Source organism: Rissa tridactyla, chromosome 7, assembly GCF_028500815.1.
Source record: "Rissa tridactyla isolate bRisTri1 chromosome 7, bRisTri1.patW.cur.20221130, whole genome shotgun sequence".
Lineage (NCBI taxonomy): Eukaryota > Metazoa > Chordata > Aves > Charadriiformes > Laridae > Rissa > Rissa tridactyla.
The window spans coordinates 40028938-40048193 of record NC_071472.1 but is presented as its reverse complement, the minus strand read 5'-3'; the positions used below and the strand labels follow the sequence as shown (position 1 = coordinate 40048193).

The window sequence follows — 19256 nt, the reverse complement described above, 5'->3', positions numbered from 1 at the left end:
TTGTTTCGAAGAAGGGGAAAAAAGGGATTATAGCAATTTTTACTTAGGTAAATTCTTGAAATTAGTTGTAGGCTCTTGATGTGAAAGATATAATAGTCCATGTTTAAAGTAGGTGTAAGTGTGAGATGCTTTGGGGTTGGTAATCGTGGGGTTGCAGTGTGGTTGGCTACTTGGCTGTTCCCAGAGGAAGCGGTGGTGCGTGTACGGTTCCTGGTTGGTTAAATGTGGGTAGCCTTGCATTTGTCAAGGTGTAATTTCATTAGTGACTTCCTTTTTCTATGTAGCTTTTCTTTGCTCGATTGAATCTAGATGCCAAGATTAGCCAGACGCCTTGTATGAAGGTAAATGTTCATAGAAGCAGTTCCCTAAGCTAGCGATAACCACTTTCTTTGGAGGGGACAGGAATGAAAAAGTTGATTACTTCAGTACAAGTAGTGCCGGTCTGCTGGCTTGCTGTGCATGTGTGTCTGTGAGTAAGGTCTCTGCTCTTTAGCTAGGCTACAGAGCAGGGAAGGCCAACCTATGAGCTTTGAAAAGAGGGTTTCAATAAATTCATCAATTTTACATCTCGCAATGGTCCATGTCACTCTTCTGTAGAATCATGTTTTGAAAACCACTCAAATTAAGATCAAAATAAATGGATAACTCAAACCTTGACTGGGAAGCCTATTTACACAAGTGGCAGGAAAGCCATACTGCTGTGTGCTGGAGCTCCAAGACACAGACCTGAGATCTCTGCTTCTTCTGAAAACGGAGCTGTGCGCTGCTGCAGGGCACAGGAGGGTAAATACAGCGGCTGGCAGAGAGTGAAGAGACGGGGCAGACCACCAGAACAAAGACAGGAATCACAGAAGTTGAGGAGCCAGACTGAGGAGCTTTTTGTTCTAATTTACCTGTCCAAGTTGTCTTTCACGTAAAAGGGAGGTATGTGGAAGTCTAGAAGTTGGGCTTGGCACCATCTGACTTCAAGGTGAATAATTACAGATAAAACATTTTTGAGAATTTGGAGAAAGTATTCTAAGAAATCTTTTGTGTGGACTTTAAACGTTGCATTTCTCTCTCAAGCCTTAAAAATGCAGTGTTAGCATTAAGAATGTCATGCTTCAGTATTTGGGGCTTTTCCTTGGCACATGCTAGTACGTTCCTTTAAATACTTTGTACCATCCCTCTTTTAATTAGCACATTTTTTTCATTGAGTCTGTGTTGCTTATTGGGATTGTTCTGATGTGTCGGAAGGACAGCTCAAATTCAAGCCTGTAAAGTCTTGTTACCACACCAGCACAGCATGGGATGGTGTTTAATCACAATTTCATAACAAGCTCTTCTATTTAATAAAAATGTATCGTGAGAATCATACTGCTTGACAAAAAAGATTGATTAAATGTCCTCGTAATAAATTCAGTTTCATTTTTTGTTATGTGTTTCAACTTTACTAATAAGACTGTGACTTGCCAGGCAAAGTTCTTAAGAGAAAATAATCATTTGTGCAGGTAGATGACCTCTTATGAACCAAGACCAAAATATCCCCTAAACATGCACTTCTCAGGCAGTTTAGAGTTGCAGTCAAGGTCTTCAGCATTGTAAAAATAAAAGCACACTAGAGTGCTTTTTGCAGCAAGCCTTCAGCATTGTGGGCAGATGTTGTTACACCAACAAAATAAAATCAGGATACCTATAAAATCTTAGTGCACCCTTCCCATTGAGTCATTCCCACCCAAATGAGACGAAGTTTTGAATTCTTAGCTTGTAGTGTTCCCTGTTGTGGTTAGCAGACAGGCGGTAGGCTGGTGAGAGTGATCCAAGGTTGTTATGCGTGTACGTATAGAGTTTTCTATTGCTCTTGGCCTTATGCTGTCATGTAACTTTTGTGATTGCATACTGAATTACTAAGAGCATGAGTACAGCAAGTGTGTGTGTTGGTAAGCTTGTGGAGGGGTGATGCTGTAACACTGAGGAGGATTTGAAAGGGATAGACTTCGGGAAATGCAGGTAAGAGTGAGATTTCATTTTAAAACGAAACTTTTTGTGAGTTCATGTAGACACTGCCACATTGAAACTGGCGCTGAGTTTGCATTCTTCCAAATCATGTGGGTCTAGCCAGCTTCTGGGTCTTAAAGAGGCTGGGCTTCCCCTCCTCCTTGAGAGCTTCCCCCAGGCTGGGCTTGGGCTTGGGCTCTGTTGGAGAGCTCTATTGGCATGTCCCTGAAGTGAAGGTTAATGGCCTTGTGTTGGTTAAACCAAGTGTGCAGAGTCCCTAACTTTGATAAAAATGCTTCACGGTGAGTTGCAAGCCCTACACTGAATGGACAGTTGTTTGTAAAGCTCTACTTAAGTTTCAGTTCTTGAGTGAAAAAAGTTGTCGGGAAATATTAATTGCAACTTAAAACTCATAGGTGCTAGAAGTGTTAGAAAGAGAGTTCTTCAATTTGGAAAAACCAAAAGCCATTATATGCTTGACGTTTGTTTTCATGAGCAGAAAGGTGAACAAGAACAATAAACTTCCTTTCGTGACCTAACACAGAATTAATCAACAAGCAAACAAAGCACATGGTTTTCTGAAACAGCGTGCTAAAACATTTTAGTGTTAATAAAATTCTCTTAGATAGCTAATGCTAATCAGTGTACGAAATCCTGGCCTGTGCATATGGAGTGTATTTAACATTTTGTATTTTGTCGCCCCATTAATCATGAAATTGCAGAGCTTCAGACAACAGAGAGGTATCGTCTTCGAGCAGCTGGTTGCTTGATCATCAGCACATCAAGAAAAGAAGAAGAGACAGAACAAGACTAAGATCTCTCTCTGTGGCTAACATGAGCACATCTGCCCGAACACGGCCGCTTCATAGTTTCCAGAAGAGGAAACTCTACAGAATGCACGGTGCCTGTTACTGGAATCAGCAGGTAGGCCTTGCCTCTCTCTTCAGGAGACAAAACCAAAGGGTCCTGCTGCTGGAGTCTGCGTGTGTCTTGTCTGGTATGTCAGAAGAATAGTGCATGCTGTGCTAGTTATTTTTCACGTTCAGGGAGCATGTAGTGTACGTGGCAGGAGTACTAGATGTGTCAGTAGGAGATCAGAGTTGATGAATTGAACATAAAAATTAAAGACGCTCAGAATCCTGCTTATCAAATCAGTTTGTTGTATAGCTATCTTGAAAGTCTTTGTACGGTCTAAGAGAGAACTTGAGAGCTTCCTTGGGAGGCTTGACTGCTGAGGAAACATGCTACAGTGTAAATCAGCTGCCTGCTTGTTTTCAGAATATTTGTTTTAGCTACAAGAACGTTTACACAGCTGGTGGCACATTATTTTCTCGGAAATTAAATTGCAATATCTTAATCTTGTTTCCGTTTTTGCTGTTCCTGATTAGTTATATTGCCTTTTTTTTGTGACACTTTATGAATGCTTTAAAACTCTTAGAAGTTTCCGCATTACAAAGGAATTAATATTTTAAAATGGGAAAAAAACCCATTGTTTGTTGTGCAGGGCGAGGCATAACTGTTCATGTCTGATATTAATAGCATATCGGTGGTACGAATATATAACGGTGCTTAAAGCAACAGTCTAATTTGGGAGCAGAGACGGTATGAACTCACTGTTTAGGGCAGTGTTAATCCCAAGCGGTTTTAATGTCTTGATTTTACTTTGCCTTTTAAAAGTGTGTTATACTGACAGAAATCTCCATGTCTCCTCAGCTAACTCTCCAGGGTTTACTAAGTGTACCAGTGGTCTGGGGAGAGATTTCCCCTGCAAGGAGGTTCTTTGTGAGTGTGCTGATTCAGCATCCTCTGCAAAATTGCAGAAGTGTCCTAGTTTTAGCAAGATTTTATTGAAAAACTGCGCAGTTTCTTATTAGCTTGACTTCCTAGTTTCCTGGCAGTGGGACTTAAAGACTTGGCAGCCTGCCTGGAGGGTTGGTGGTGGGGGTGGATTAGAGTTTGGGAGCTCTACCTTCTAGACACTTAGGCTTTTCATCTTCCTTGCATTAACCAAGGAGACTCTTGCAGACTTGGACTTCCTTGTTTCCCATTCAATCCAATCCAATCTAATCCGTGTCCTGTTTAAAGAGGTTGGAGGCCTCATTCCCTGACTGATGCCCCCAATACCACAAGTGCTTCCTCCAGCTGTGGAGATGGCTCCTCAGCAAGAGACTGCAGGACTTCCCTTCCTTCTACTTAAACATGAGGGGTTTCCACTCCAGATGCAGCTTCTAAATAACAGGCTCTACTGTAAGCCTGCGTCTTTCAGGCTCAAGTATTTCATATTTCTACAAGCGCTGCCTACATCTCTGTCTTTTGAAAACTGGGCCAGGCTTAGTGCAGTTCAGAGAACAACAGTAGAAGCTTGTGAACAGAAACTTCAGTTTGGCAGCCTGGCAGCTGGAGTACAAAGCTGAGTTTACATTTTTATCTTCAGCCAACCATAGACCTGAGCTGCTTTGCACTGTGAGTAGTTTACCTTGACTTGCAGTCTAAAGAGATAAATTTGTAGTTTACCTTTGATTTTAGACTGCAATCAAAAAGTACATTTTTAAGTTACTAGTTAAGGGTTCACATACTGGAGCTGGTGCAACTGTGTGTCTGCGCCATGCTCACGACATTTCTAGTGCTGGGTTACTATCTGCTAACTGAGCTCTGGTGTCTCTGTACCAAAAGTGCAGAGATGTCCCAAAGACAGGATGGTAAAAAAACCTATAGAGAATGCTGTTCATGCTTACTGCAGCTCTCGGCTCAAAACCCTATGTTTAGACTCTGCTTTCTAATACCCTCTCCATGGGAAGTTAACCGAGAGCCATGTGGAGAACTGCGTCGCATGCTACAGATAGATTCTGCTCGTGTTCCTGGAGAAAATAAGGGGTGGTGGCAGCAATCAAGCTGTCAGCTTCAGACTTCACACAAGTGCCAAACTCAATTAAAGTTTTCAAAATTAAGGTAAAGCAGTGAACAAAGGCTCTTAAGCAGTGTTGGCTAAAAACAGTGTATCAGGGATCCTGCTGGGGAAGTAAGTGATAAAAAATTGGACTGGACATTTCCAGTACATTCTGACAATCAAACCTAAATGGGTATCGAGTCTTTGAATTAAGAGGCATCATGAGTGTATTGTTTCATTCAAGAAATCTTACTCTAACAGGTCCTGTCACTTTCTTCGTCCTGCACTTGCTACACTTGGTTACCCGTCTGTTGATGAGATTGCTCAGCCTGTAATGGAAGAACCCTGGCCATCAGCCCAGGCTGACTGCTAGATTAGGCAGATGTCTAGGGGTAAGCATGCAAAATGGGGAATGGCCTCTGGGATTGATACCTAGTTTTCTTTGAAAATGCATTTATATTCTCAGTAGTAATTCAGCAAATTTCCTCTGGCCTTTCATAGAAAAAAAAAAAAAGGAGTTACTTCTTAGCAGCATGGAAAATAGTTGGATTTTTAATGTAACCTTAGTGTGCCAGCTCTAGCAAGTGCTTCTCCCATATTTCTATTAAGTTTTACATACTTATATAGCTCCTGGTATCATGGTCTGTGAGGACCTCCATTTCTTTAAGGTCACTGGCCTGAGAGCAAGCTGGAGCTAGGGCAGACTTGCTACCTCCTGCAGCAGATGTGGAGTTAACAGAGACCAGCTTGCCAAAGTCTGAGGAGAAGATTGCATCTGCTGAACATCGCAGCTCCAGCGGCAGCTTCCCCACAGTGCCTGGCTGAAGCAGCCAGTGAGCGAGCGCCTGGCAGTGCTGGTGGGTGATGCTGCTGTGAGGAGTAATCTGATCAAGATGATGACTAAAGAACTCCGACCGGAGAATCACAGCAAAATGAAGGCTTCCTGTGTGTAGGAGATTAAGAAACACTGGGATAGTTTTGAGGAATTTGGCGCTTTTTGGGTGATTGGTTGTACCCTTTGGACATGGAATGGCATTCAGAGTATTGTCCTTTGCATCTCTTCAGATTCATTTGGGAAGCTCAGCTGCCCTCCACCTCCCAGCATCCATGTTAGGAAAAGCAAAGTATGAAACTGTGAACTGCTGTCCCATCTGTCAGTTCATAAGGTCACTGGGAAGGCAGCCACATTTTTGCTCTTATCTACTGCCATGCTACATACATTTACAATGCTGTCAAAAGTTTGAGTATTTAGTGACCCAGTAGCCTCCCAGTGCCTGTTGAGAGATGCCCTATATTGTCCTCTGTTTGCTGTATTTCTTTTCTGAAGAGGACTACACCTTCCTCTGCTCTGGCGTTTAAATAATGCTTACACAGAGGAGTATCTAAAAGAAAACACAGAACTCTTATGAGAAGACCTGCCAGATCTATAACTGCAGGGGGATAAATAAAACAGGATGCAGGGTGTTTGGTTTATCTGTCACCATCCAGTATCCTCAGGAACTTGAAACATCCTTTGGGGCCAAAACCGCTTGTCCCCGAATTCAGAATGACTTAAGTACCACAGATGATCTGTGAGTCATCTTTGGCCATGGAATCTGTTTTGTATCTGTCGTCTTTCATTATCTAAATAGCTTGGTAAGAGCTTAGGCCATTTCGCGATTGTGAGTCAGTGCACAAGCCACTCAGAATAATCCACATGCACAGTATCCCCTGGGACTGCAATCTGTGCTTCAGACTAGAGGACATGATTGTAGAGCTGCATTTCTTCAGTGTGATTTTTGAAAGAATATTAAAACTTGCATGCATGGTAGCATGAAGGAGGACCCATGCGGGCAGGGGCTGGAAGTCTGAGAGGGCTTCGTTCAAAATGCTGGATCTGCCACTCGTTTGCATTGTTACAGCTGGCAAGTCAGCCAACCTCTGGGTCAATGTCTCCTCCTATAAAATGCACATAATGTAGTTTTAACACTAAGAAAGATGGCCAAGAGTATCAAAACAGTAAAACCAAGGAAGTCTGTAAGTAGCAGAATGGTGTCAGGGCTTTAAGACGTGACCTCCAATGGAATCATTTCCCAGTGGCTGTTACATTCATAACTGCTTCCCCCCACCCGGATTCTCCAAAGTCCAATGCCTGGGTTCTTCTGCAAATGCTTTTCCTATAGTGAGGACCTATAGCATCTCTGTCTCTGGCTATTTTTGGACTAAACGTGAAGGAACTGAATTATGTGTGAGATATCAAAAGTTCTATTAAGTTTCTTGTAAAGCAGACAAGTGTTGTACTAGTCAGAAACTGTCTGAGAGGTCTTTGCTTAGTTGACACGCCCTGATGTTTTCTTTCCTAGTTTTTTATCTGTGTGGCTTGCTGCAGGGTTTTTTTAGTAATGAGGAATTTGTTTTGCCAGTACATTTTGTTAATTTCTCATTTAACATCCTAACTAATAACATTAGTTTCACTTTTTTTTTTGTTTTCCAAGCCAGGCTTCACCAGGACATGTCATTGAGGTAATGTTTTAATCTATGAAAACTTTATACAGCTATAAATAAAGATAAGAGGCCATAGAGCAGTGAGATCTGAGTGCTATCAATTTTGGTCCTACCCATTTTTTTTTAATCTGAAAATTCCTATTGTATTTGTGTCTCCACTTGCTGGAAGAAGAGTTGGTTGTGTGGACTGAGGCACTTGGAGGAAACCAGAATTCAAATTTGCAAAGGCGCCAACACCCTCAAAGTTGGGAATTGAGGTGCAAAAACTTACAGTTTAGATACCACAAGCAAACAGTTGGCATAGTGTTGCCAGCTCTTTCAGTTGAGTGTTGCCACATATTTTTCTCTTCAGTCACAAACGTGAGTTAAGTAAGAGCAGAAGAATATCTGCTCTGGTTTAGTGGGTGGTGCTTTTTTTTTAAAAAAAAAAAAGTGAAAAAAAAAGAAGTGAGTGCTTCTCCAGAAGAGTCCAAAACAGATAGTAAAAAAGTATTTAAATTCTAGGGTTTGGATTTCTTATTTTAATCTAGTTCTCGTGCTGGTTCTGTGATTTATTTATTTTTTTTGTGTGTGTGCTGCTGTGTTCCCAGTGTATGCTTAGGCCTGGAGTACTTTTTGTAGATGCCACTTAATAAATACATATGGGTCTTTCACCAAGTCTTGTTAATTTTCAATTTTTAGGGAGGCTATATATATACTTTGGTAATTTGTATTATATCCAGCATGCAGAGCCTTTATCTTACTTGCTAAATGTCTGCTATCTGCAAGTGGTGCGTAGCTAGCAGGAAAGGAGAATAAGGGACAGGGAGAAGGGGGGGCGTGCAGACAAGGTGCTTAATCATAATACTGTGTATAATGTGGAAGTTGTACCATGTTTTCTGCCAGGTGATATGTTTGTCTGGGGACAAATATTTTAGCACCTTCTTCCTAGAATACAGTCACATTTCCTGTACCATATTATCCAGTGTTGTGATTTATTTGCGTTTAAGGAGATACAGGTGAATCCTTTGTGGCTGTTATCAATTACTGCTGTCTCTAGCTCCCTCGGTCTGTAAATTTAAAGAAACAGCAATGTCTAGAGCAGCAACTATCAAGCATGTTATTCAGTAGCCAGTGAGAAGTTTTGCCCTTCACACAGTGAAATAGTCATTTCCTCTTAGTTGCACTGAAAGGAGTTTACTGGTTGTCATCCCCCTCCTTGCAATCCCTAGATATTGGCTCCACCTCCTTCTGCATAGCTTCCTGGCATTACTGACTTCCAAAAAGCCACGAATACAGGGAATGTTGTTGTCTTGCCAAGTCTCCTGCAACCTGTTTTCAAGAAGAGGATGCATCCTGCTTCAATGAAAATGGTGTAGTACCTCTGTGGATATGTCAGTCTTCTGGTCTGGGGAGGAGAACCACTTGGTTATGGTTTAGCAATTTTGTAAATTGATAAAATTACTTTTCTATCACTTTCCAGTTTTTTTTTAAAAAAAGTCTTCTATTAGTTAAAAATCAACAAAACCTGAATGGGGGAAAAAAGTATTCTTATGCTTTCAGCTGTTCTGAGTGTGTGACAAGACTTCTCTGATGGGGAGGAAGGAAGGGAGAAGACCTTTAGCTTTGCGATACAGTGATACTGGCAGTGGAACTAAACCCATCCTTTGTGAGGTTTGTGGCAAGCCAGTCAGCCTGCAAATTCTTTTTTTCCAGAATGAAAAACCTGAAGTGGGCTTTTCAGAGTCCTGCACCTTTAGCTTGTTGTGATATTTCTGTAGTGTTTTACTGATCGCATCTACTCTTAATTTCTCTATGGCGTTTTTCAGAATACAATGAATATGAAATACTGTGGGTTAACATGTCTTTCCTTCTTTTGGTTTATTTAACTAGTCAAAGATTAAGCACTAGCCTTGATTTTTCAATTGATTTGCTAGTTGAACAAAAGGCCTTTGTTTCAGGATGTTGAGGATAGTATATATTTCCCACAGAGCAGGTGTAAGTCCGTCTCCCATTGTCTTATAACAAGATTAAAGAAACTAAACTCCATGTATACTTAGGAGAGGTTGTGGGTGATCTCTGAGGACAGTAGAAGCTACGACTCCTTTTATGACACTAACTAAAAATATGAATTTGAGACAAGCCTGATGCCAAGTAAGTTATCATTAGTGTTTTATGAAAGTCTCGTTTCTGTTCCTGAAAAAAATGGTCTCTGCCCCAGGATCTGCCACTTTGTCCTTACCAACAGCTTCAGAGGGGCCAGAGGCAGACAAATGGGTTTACGTCCCTGGGCAGCTTGCTTTGCTGGACCTGACCTGCGTATAGGTTTGCAGTGCATGGGAAAGGTCCGTCTGGCATCTATAGAAACTTCATCTGGGAGGGAGGGTCTGTCACAAAAGGTGTATCATTGGCACCATCTGTTATGCACCTTCCCATGTAGCGGTGTCTTAGGTGCTTTGCCCACCTTCTTCTCCCACTGCCGACTGATGAGAGTGTTTTTGGGGCTTTCGGATTACCCCTTCGCTAGCTGTGTATTGTATGTTTCCTAAAAGCACTCTGTAGTGAAGTCCTGCTTAGGGAACCCCTGATGTTTAGCTTGTGAATGTTTAACTGTACATTCTGCCAGAGGGACGTAGCTCTGCCTAGAGCAGATCATTGTGTGCAGAAGAGGGAGGCCAGGGAGGAGGGGGCTGGCCTTTAAGGCAGATGCTAATGCCCAGAAGCAAGCAGGTAACACACTGCTCTGTTGGCTTGAGCGATACATAACGCTTCTGGAGGATTAAAAGTTAGCAGTGTGTTTGGTGTTCAAAGAGGAGGCATCAGCCACCAACACAGTTGTTCTCTTGGATCCCATAATTAAATTGCTGTGATTTAGTTGGCTACTCATTTACTGGAGAACAGTTTTTAATATGGAGGAGGATAGGTCTTTGATATTGCTGGAAAGTTCTCAGTGTGTGTGTGTGTAGGGAGAAGAAATGCTTGTTCCTTGCCTTTTTTGGCTTATAAGAGTAATCAGAAGTAGACATGACAGGTATTCAGCAGAGTGTATTTGAGCTAACTTAATTAACGTAATTCATACACATTGTGTAATTGAGCTGTGGCTCTCTGTACTGTTACACTTAGGCATGTTTCCAAAAATGGTAGGAGTTTTAGTCATCAGTAGCTGAAACCACAAAGAGAATATTCACTTCAGAATTTTTAACTGGAAGCACAAATTATTTTTCTTTTCAATTATGACACGCTTTCTTGACTCAAACTAGTTTGGTTGGCCGGTAGTGTTCAGCCTTCTGGCCCTTCTAGAACAGAGGCATGATCTGGCCCTGCTTTGTCTGAGGCATCAATTTATCGCAAGCAAGTGCAAGAATTGTTTTGGATATCAAAATAAATTGCTTAATAGATTTTCTGTGTCCCAGTAAAACAGTACTAAGGAAAAAAAAATTCCAAGATTAAAATTAATAATACTCTACAAAGTTAGATTCTGTTGGTGACATCATTTCTTATGAAGTTTAAAACAGAGATGCTATTTTAGTTGGATATTTAAAGCTTGCACAGTTCTGATTTCATCTTAAATATAGTGTATTTTCTTTTCTATAATAGAATGGATTTAATATAATGTTATTCTTCGTATCTACTTAAGCTCAGGAAGCATGAGGTTTTGTATTTCAGTCATGAATGTCCCAGGAGATGTGTGAGGTATAATACAGTGGGGGGAAACTGCTAAGAGTTCAGTAATCCCCTGTGCTTTCTGCAGGGCTGGCGCTGTGGTCAGGCTCGCTCTAGAGGCCTCTCCGAGAGCTGTGTGCCTTGTGTTTCAGCAAACCCCTTAGCATTGCGGTGGCTGAAGGGTTGTATCTGTGGGGCTGTGTTCAGATGAGTTTGGTGGATTGTTGTTGTTGTGCTACAAAATCAATAATTAACGTCTGGAAAAGCCAGTCAGGTTGTAGGCTCTGTTCTATACTGAGCTGGAAATGGGGGGAGTTCACTTTACCAATAAACAGTCCTTCAGTTTTGTTTCAATAAGGTTGAAGCACTTCCCTTGCCTGAGCAACGCTCTTTCATTCCAGAATGAAGGGCTTCAGAAATCTTTTCATCGAGAGTTGATTAAATCAACATTCCCGACAAACATCGTGATTTCACTAATTCAGCATTTTCCAGTGGAAAACTATTCCATCAGAAATTTAAACCAGATCCAGTAGCTTGGAACACAGACACTGGCGGATTGTTTAGCTTTTTTCTAGTAGCTTCACAAGCATTTAAATAAAATTATTCTTGCTTCTATGTAAGTCCTTGTTTTCTTTTGAATTACAAACTGACTTAATGAAAGATTTAGTTATTTAGGTGTTGATGCCAGAGCATTCAAGGAAAGAACGTACAAATTCAGGCATAAGGTTTTATAACTCCCACCACGGATAAGATGAGGAAAAGAATTTGGCATTTACCAATGCTGGCGATTGGATTTTAATACTGTTTCAAAATAGATTGAGATTGTGGAGGTTATTTGACCATGTATGCATGTTTTTGAGCAGGCTTGGCTTTAAGCTATATTCTGAGTGTGTTTGGGACTAAAGTAAATTAAAGCAAGAAAAAGCGAGACAAGACTAAAAGACTGGGTGTCCATATGTGTTGGTCTTACCTATATATTTTCTAGATCTGATTTTACTGCTCAGTGTTTGGGGATTTCTTTTTAAAGAATGAGAGATTTATCATTTACTGTAATGTGGATTGATTTCTGTAAAAAAAAAAAAAAAAAAAAAAAAAAAAAATGCAAAAAAAGGAGGCTTCAGTGGCAGCTTAAATAGTGAAGATTCAGGAAGCTAGTTCATTTCTAAAAACCAAATATCAAGAGGGAATGCGCTTTTGTGCATTTTTGAAAAGCATGCCCTTATTGCATCAAAGGTGGAACAACTACCTTAAAGCTTTAGTTTAATGGTCTGTGTAATGGGAAACATTAAATTTGCTTTAGTGGTTTATCCCTCTAGTGTTTTCAAACACAGGTCCCGGGTCTGCCAACACTTCGTGGATGTTTGAAATTTGATAGATGAAGAGTCCCGTATGTCTGTCACAGGAAAGTAACAGAACTTTGATTTGGAAGGGTCCTGGGCTAGAAAAGAATTCTTTCCAAATTAAGTTGAAAGTACTTCTGCGTACACCTGTGTATGGAGATCAAGGTGGATTTAGGACGGTTAATGTTTTCCTGTGGAAAAAAAAAAGTGAAATACAACAACCACCACTACCACAGGGTCTCCTCTGCGCCATCATCATAACGTGCTTACTTGATTTTAATAGTTGCTGCAGCACAGTGACAGCATGGGGAATTCGTTGATTGAGAAGAAGGGAAGAGATGGGAAGGGGAACTTTTTAATGGGGTATTTTCTCCCTTAGCGTGGGTTGTGAATACTGATGCCATCTGACAGAAGAACTGATTTCAGTAAGTGGAGGGGGATTTTATATGGTGGACATAATCCCTGCATCACTGACGGATGAGTGACACTGCTGCCAGCTGGAATATTTCAGACAGGAGGAAACAGCAGAAAGAGATTTCTTGGATTGAGAGAGTAGAAGTACTAAAAATACAAGTAACGTTCGTTTGATCGTCCTGCCTCTGATGCAACTGCTAGATGTTTTCCTTCCATTCCATTAATATCATAAGAAAAATCTAGAAGACCATTGTTATATCCGTTCTTACAGGGGTTTTTTTATGTTGAAATCCTTTTCCAGGAGATGATAAATATGGCAGTTTGCACAGCGTTGGGCTGAGAACCTCAAATTACCCCAGTGCCCCCCTTCCCTCCCTTACCCTTCAGAGGATTCTGCAGCATTTGTCAGAGTATCAAAAGCCAGTGGAAGCCTTTAAAAGTGTCAGTACCTTTGGGGTTAATAATGCCAGTATCCAGTAAGGCTGAGAGTGGCATAAACAGCACTGTTTCCCTGCGGTGTTTTTGTAGCTTGTTCTGGAGCACAGACTACTGTTGGCTGCTGCCCTGTAGTGTCACATTCAGTTCTTTCCTTCTGTCTTTCAGAGCTCAGGGTATTGCCTGTGCTCTGCTGCTTAGTCCTGCCCATTTTCACCCTGCCTTAGTGTCCTGCTACCTCACACCTACCAGTTCTGGGCAAGCCTTTATCTTACCTTCCGTACTTTCACAAGCCTTTCAAATAAGCAGCTAAATCAATCTTTCTCTGCAGCTCTCCTCTTTCTAGTAATTCCTCTTACTACCTATTAATCAATCAGTCCTCAGTGCACCCCTCTGCATTTATAGCTTTGTACTTTCTTTTGTGTGTGTTGCTTATCTGATATTGAAATGATAACAAGGTAAAGACTTTGCTTTGTTTAAGTATACGGTGTGCTCAAAATGTTTAATATTGTGTCTTGCATTAAAATGTAGCAGTTCAAACTTCCTCGCAGTATTGGTAGTAAGACTTTTACTAAAATTGAGGGGATAAATGGAGGAGACCACTGTATTTAGTCTGGTATTAGTTTTGTTTGTGCATCTATATCATTGCTGTTGTGCTGGAATGGAACTTTAAGGGGGGTGTGTTTGTCATAGGATATATCAGCATAATGATACATAATGTTACATTTTCTCTGGAAACTTCGATTGTTTCCTGGCCCTAATTGAAGGGTATTTTTGGATTGTTTGTATTGTGTGCCATAGTCCATGATAAGTGGAGGTAAGTCATGTTTAGACTCTCTGAAGTTTGTAGGAATTTTTTTTTCCTCTTCTCATATTGAAGAGTGTCACTCAGATTATTATTTTTCTTCTGGTCTAATGTGAAGGAAGTGAGTAAAGGAGAACTTAACCTTTATTTCTGTGTATCCTTCCAGACTTCGCCACCTAGAGATGCCTCCTTTCCATATAAAACTCAGTTGCCGTGTATGGTACCAGCCCCAGCTTTCAGCAGGAGTGAGTACAGGGCAGAATCTAGAATACTAGATTATGTGCAAGAGCTGGACTCTTCCTTCCATCCGGTCTTATCATTCCCTTCAGGTAAGTAACTCCAGTGCAGTGCCCCTAACAGAGGGTGGTTGTGCTTGCGAGAGCTGTAGAGTTTATGGACTAACTTTGCTTTTGAGGGACTTAGTTTTCTTACAGAAAACCTTACTCTGGCAAAATATGAGTTTAGAATAAATGAAAATCTTGACTTCATCCTGACATTTGAAAAATGAACCTAGATTTCTAATACCAGTAACGTGAGTACAACCAAGAAAAACTGGTCAGGGGAACGTTTTTGGTTAAGGTAGTTTTTGCGTGTTTCATGGTGTGTCTAATTGAGTCAGCATTAGCCCTTTGAATGGTGCTTGTGCCAACACATCACCATACCTTGGTTGTGTTCTTTTCATGAGCAACTTTCAGTTCAGGCCCTTTGGACTAGGCTGAAAAAGCTTTATTTAGTTTTTGTAATTGTTTTTGTGATAATCAGCCTTTTTTGGTCATCTTTTGAAGTTTATGGTTTCTGTCATCTGATTCTTTAATCTTTTTGAACGATAATGCAGGTGGATTTTCTGACTCTTATTAGTTCTGAAACTAGTGCAGGTGCAACCTGACAACGCTTGGTGCTCCCAAGTAGTATATTAAGTGCTGTTACCAGCAGAAGGGACTGGATGCCAGCAGATACTGTTGGGATTTTGGGTGTTTTATTTTAAGAAAATCCCATTGCCAGGTAGTTGCTGACCAATACAAGAATTCTGCTGTTCTGGGGGGCTTCTTTGCCACAGAATAATCCTGAATGTGAGACTGACTTCCATGGAACTGCTTAAGTCTTTAATCAAACTCACCGTCTTCCCAGAAGGACAGTGTATACGCTCAAGCCTGCTATTAGGAGGTCAAGCATTAAGATAAGTCTTGGGTTTGGAGAACTCATCACTGGCCAGTAGAGAAGACCCAAGTGTGGACATGGATTCCTGAGAAGGTCTCAACTCTTGCAGGTTTACAAGGGTTTACATCCCATGTATGGGATAAAAAGGAGTTTATTTTGAGGAGCAGAAAGGGGGAAGGAAACACTCACTCCAGGAGTGCCACAGCAAATATTCCAGTCTTGTGGAGAAGAGAGAAAAACACTTCCTAAATCTTTCTCCTTTACGCACACTCTCCATCACTTACCCTGTGGCTCTGACCACCCAGCTGGGCAGGAGCCGGGGGGGGTTTAGATGGTAGTTCCCAAATCCCTTGCAGAGAGCTGTCCCCACACGTGTCCTGGGGGACTGCCAGCTTGGCTCGCTCATCACACTGCTTCCTTGCTGCCGCTTCTATGCAAGGTTCACTCTACCGCACTGTAGATATTTTGGTGTGGGTTTTTTAAGTGTTTCTTTAGAAGTCTGTTGAAGGATAGTCATATAAGACCATACCCTTTGCATTTATTCCTACCTTGTAAGGGAGACTAGGAAGTTTAGCAAGAAAAAAAGACTAATCTAATCATCGTGAAAAGAAAAAAACTGAAAGGCTGTGGATTGCATCATGGTTACTGTTGGTCACTTTGTAAGGATGGAGGAAGAAAAATAATATTTTAGCTTCATTCCAATACCAAGAACATCTTTCTTTTGAGGAATATTTATTCTCTTTTTGGGCAGCCTTAGTCTTGCTAATAAGAGTTGAGAGAGGAAAAAAGCGCTAGACTCCTATCTCCTGCTCAGGTGCAGTCCTTGCTTTTGAGGGAGGCTCTAGTCTGTGCTTCCTCATGAAGACCACTAGTCTATCTGTCACTTTCTTTCATTTGAAAGAATTACTGTGAATAAATGCACGCTAGAAAATTTCCAACTTGGTCAGGTAGGCTGATTCAGGTTCATGTTCTCTTTGCAGCTTCCTTAGTTACCCCTGTCAGAGGGATAACTTCTCTCAGAATACTACTTGTGGTGTGCCCACATCTTTTACCACTTTCTTCTGAATAAAAAAAGTGTTTCAGCAGTGTAGAAAAAAAGGTTCTTGGTTTAATTTCCTCTGTTTTTTAAAATATCTTACTGGTATTTGTTCTATTTTGAAACTCTGGGAGTTTGATTTTTCAGTTTGTGAGGAGGGATTCAAATTCAAGATTCCGATCTTGTTCTCTCTTGTACCTATTTTTTACTTTCAGAGGAGAATTTGCAAGCAACGTAGTGATACAGTGCAGTGGGACTGGCCCACTAGTACACAGGAAGTGTAACTGTCCCTGTGGTTCTAAGTCGTGCCTTCAGAGTTTCCATATTACCAAGGGTCTTACCCAAAAGTATGTCAATGGTTGCAGCATCCCTTGAGCATAAAAGCATCTCTTTAAATCTGCACCCTGATAACTGGAAAATTGTAGTTTGCATTGAAGAAGTTTGGGTTTCTGGTATTTCTGCCGATAAACTGGAACAAATGCTCCTGCCCTTTTAATTAAGATATAGGAGCACTTAATAAAAAAAATCTGAGACATCCATGTGATTTCCCAGGAAAAAAAAACAGGAGAAATGCTTTGTTTATTTCTTTACTTAAATGTTGCAACTAATAAACTTTTCAGACCTACTTTAGGTTTTACTCAGAAGTACAATAGGAGACGCAGCAAAAACCTTGGGGGGAAACAATCTTTTCCGGGTCATCTTTAGTCTTGTGACAAAATATCTAGTTAGGTCCATATCAAATTGTAATAAATTATTTTTTTTAGTTAACAAAATCTATTGAAAGTTTCTGTCCAGGCAGGTCCTGAAGGCATATAAGGCTAAGGTTGTATGTAAATAAAAATTGTTTAATGCCCACCCTTTGTCCCTGCCCTCAGACCTCTTCTTGTTCTGAATGTCAAGCCTGCTTCTTATGTTCACATTATTTCTTTCTACTTAATTTGTAATTGTAATGTCTTGTAATGTTTTTTCTGGAAAGGCTTTTCAGACAGAGACCTATTTTTCTTAAGCCTTCCTGCCTTACAACAGCGGGTAAATTCCTTACCACTTGAGATGTTTTGCAGACTAACTCTTGGTTAGAGCTCCCTCGGAGAATGAATTACATTGCCCTGCTGTAGCCTTTGCTGGAGAGGGAAAGAAGAATGTACCTTGAAATTACCTCTAGGTTCCCAGCAGTAACAATTTCCAAAAGCATTCATTACCTGTACCCGAAAGGCTGAACTGAAGGCTTTGCAGATTACAGGAGAAGTGCACAGTGTGCTCCCCACCATGTGGGGTTTGTGCAGGAGTTGGTCAAGCGGGGCAGATCCCAGACTCACTCTCACTTGATACCCTCTAGAGCTTGTTTTGACGAAGAACAATTCTGGAGGAACTGTGAGTTTATTCCACAGAGTAAGACAACCTTGCTCTTTCCTGCTTCAACTTTGAACACCAAAAAAAGTGTTGTTAATCTGCAAAGTGTGTGTGTCTGCACTGGAATTTGTTTGGGAACATTCCTTAGGTTTGAGTCCTCCCTTGATCTGAGTTGTCAGCCCTTAGAAGCGTGTAGCGCTGGAGAGTTCGGAACCACTTAAGCGTACTGCCTTGGTCAGTATGTATGGCAGTGTCGCTTCACAGCTGAAAATGGGTCTGGTTTTACCATGGCATAACTCTCACTTCCTGTTAATACAAAGATAGGTACCTCCAGATCTTACCTCCAGGCAGTTACTGGAAATTATCTTGTATACTACTTACGTAACTGACTGAAAAGACTTCAGCTCTTTGCCTGTAGCAGAGGATGGCATTCATACAATAACTGTCTTGCTGAGAGTATGATATGAGATACTCATGTGAGCATTCATACAGTAACTTACCTTGCCTCAAATTTTCTTACTTACTCATGCAAAAATCACCTCTTTGAAATGTCTGGGTGGGCTTTTTTGGATATTGTCATCGAGTTTTCCTTTGGCTCTCAGCAGCCTCAGGACATGTTTTTCTATATTGTCTTCAGCTTGACGGTGTGAAGACCCTGCTGCTCTACAGACAAGCGATGGGTCCTCGCAGCATTTACTCGGTGCTGCCGTTCTTCATGAGTTGAAGGCCTGGAGGCAGCAATATTGCTCATAGATCATATTACATAGTGTTGTGTAATCGATTCCTAGGCCTTTAGTGATGATGCATAATTCATTGGCACGTAGGTTGCCATCTTTCTGATGTAGACTCCATTCCCTTTGGATTTCTTTTTTTTTTTTTTTATTAGATATTCCTCTTCACGTATATTTTGAAACATTATTAAGGAAGGATGACATCAAAGGAGAACCTGTTGATACCTCATCATTGGGAGTGGAGTTTAAAGTATCTCCAGACAATGGTATGTAAAGAAAAATACTTTAATATTTGCAAGACTGTTTTTCATTCATTTGCCCATGCTGTCTGTGCTGAAGAGGTTCAATTTATAAACTCACCACAAAGCAGGTTATCAGAAAAGGTAACCGGCTAAGGCTTTAGGTGGAGGAGGAATCTCTTCCCAGACCATAGTGTCAAGTTCTCTTGTTGCACTGAAATGATCCCATCAGAGTCGTGGGAGGGCAGTAATACAAGCGGGGGGAGTTTGGACCATGGCTTCTCTGCAGACACAGGTGCCTGACGGCAGTGCTGTTTACTCTGGATTCCTATCAGAAATCTGTTTTTTTCCATTATAAATTGTTCAGCAGTTGAGATTGCCTGTAAATTGCACCAATGGAAAATAAGTTTTCAACTCAATACGTGCTTTTTCTGTTTTAGACTATAATCAACATAATGTTTCTGTCAAACAATGGAGCAGTGCCTGTTTATCTAATTCCAAATCTCCGTCAGTGTCAGGAACATCTGACCCGCTGTCGGAAGGAAGAAAGAAAAGACATCTAAGTGAGACAGCAGTAGGTAAGAAAAAAATGGTATTGTTTAAGACGGCACTCCTTCTTTAAAAATATGTTCTGTATAAATTAGTTTGTTGTCACTGGGCTTTTGAGAATTAAGTTGTCTCCAAAAAGGCTACTGTATGAAACTTTACAGAAATGAAGAAATGTAGTTATGACACCATGAAAATAGCGTACTATTTTA

General features: G+C 40.9%; 1 protein-coding gene across 8 annotated transcripts in view; it reads left to right on the top strand.

The window, feature by feature from the left end:
* The window catches only part of KANSL1L (KAT8 regulatory NSL complex subunit 1 like), a 61627-nt gene that overhangs the window by 28337 nt on the left and 14034 nt on the right, over positions 1 to 19256 (top strand). For all 8 annotated transcript variants that reach the window (XR_008467861.1, XR_008467862.1, XM_054210256.1 and 5 more), the window contains 4 exons: positions 2700 to 2901; positions 14151 to 14313; positions 18415 to 18525; positions 18939 to 19076. Coding sequence is in view for 6 of the 8 variants with exons in the window: in XM_054210256.1 (XP_054066231.1) it covers positions 2700 to 2901; positions 14151 to 14313; positions 18415 to 18525; positions 18939 to 19076 (614 nt within the window). In the remaining 2 variants the exon portion in view is untranslated. The remainder of the gene's footprint in view (positions 1 to 2699; positions 2902 to 14150; positions 14314 to 18414; positions 18526 to 18938; positions 19077 to 19256) is intronic.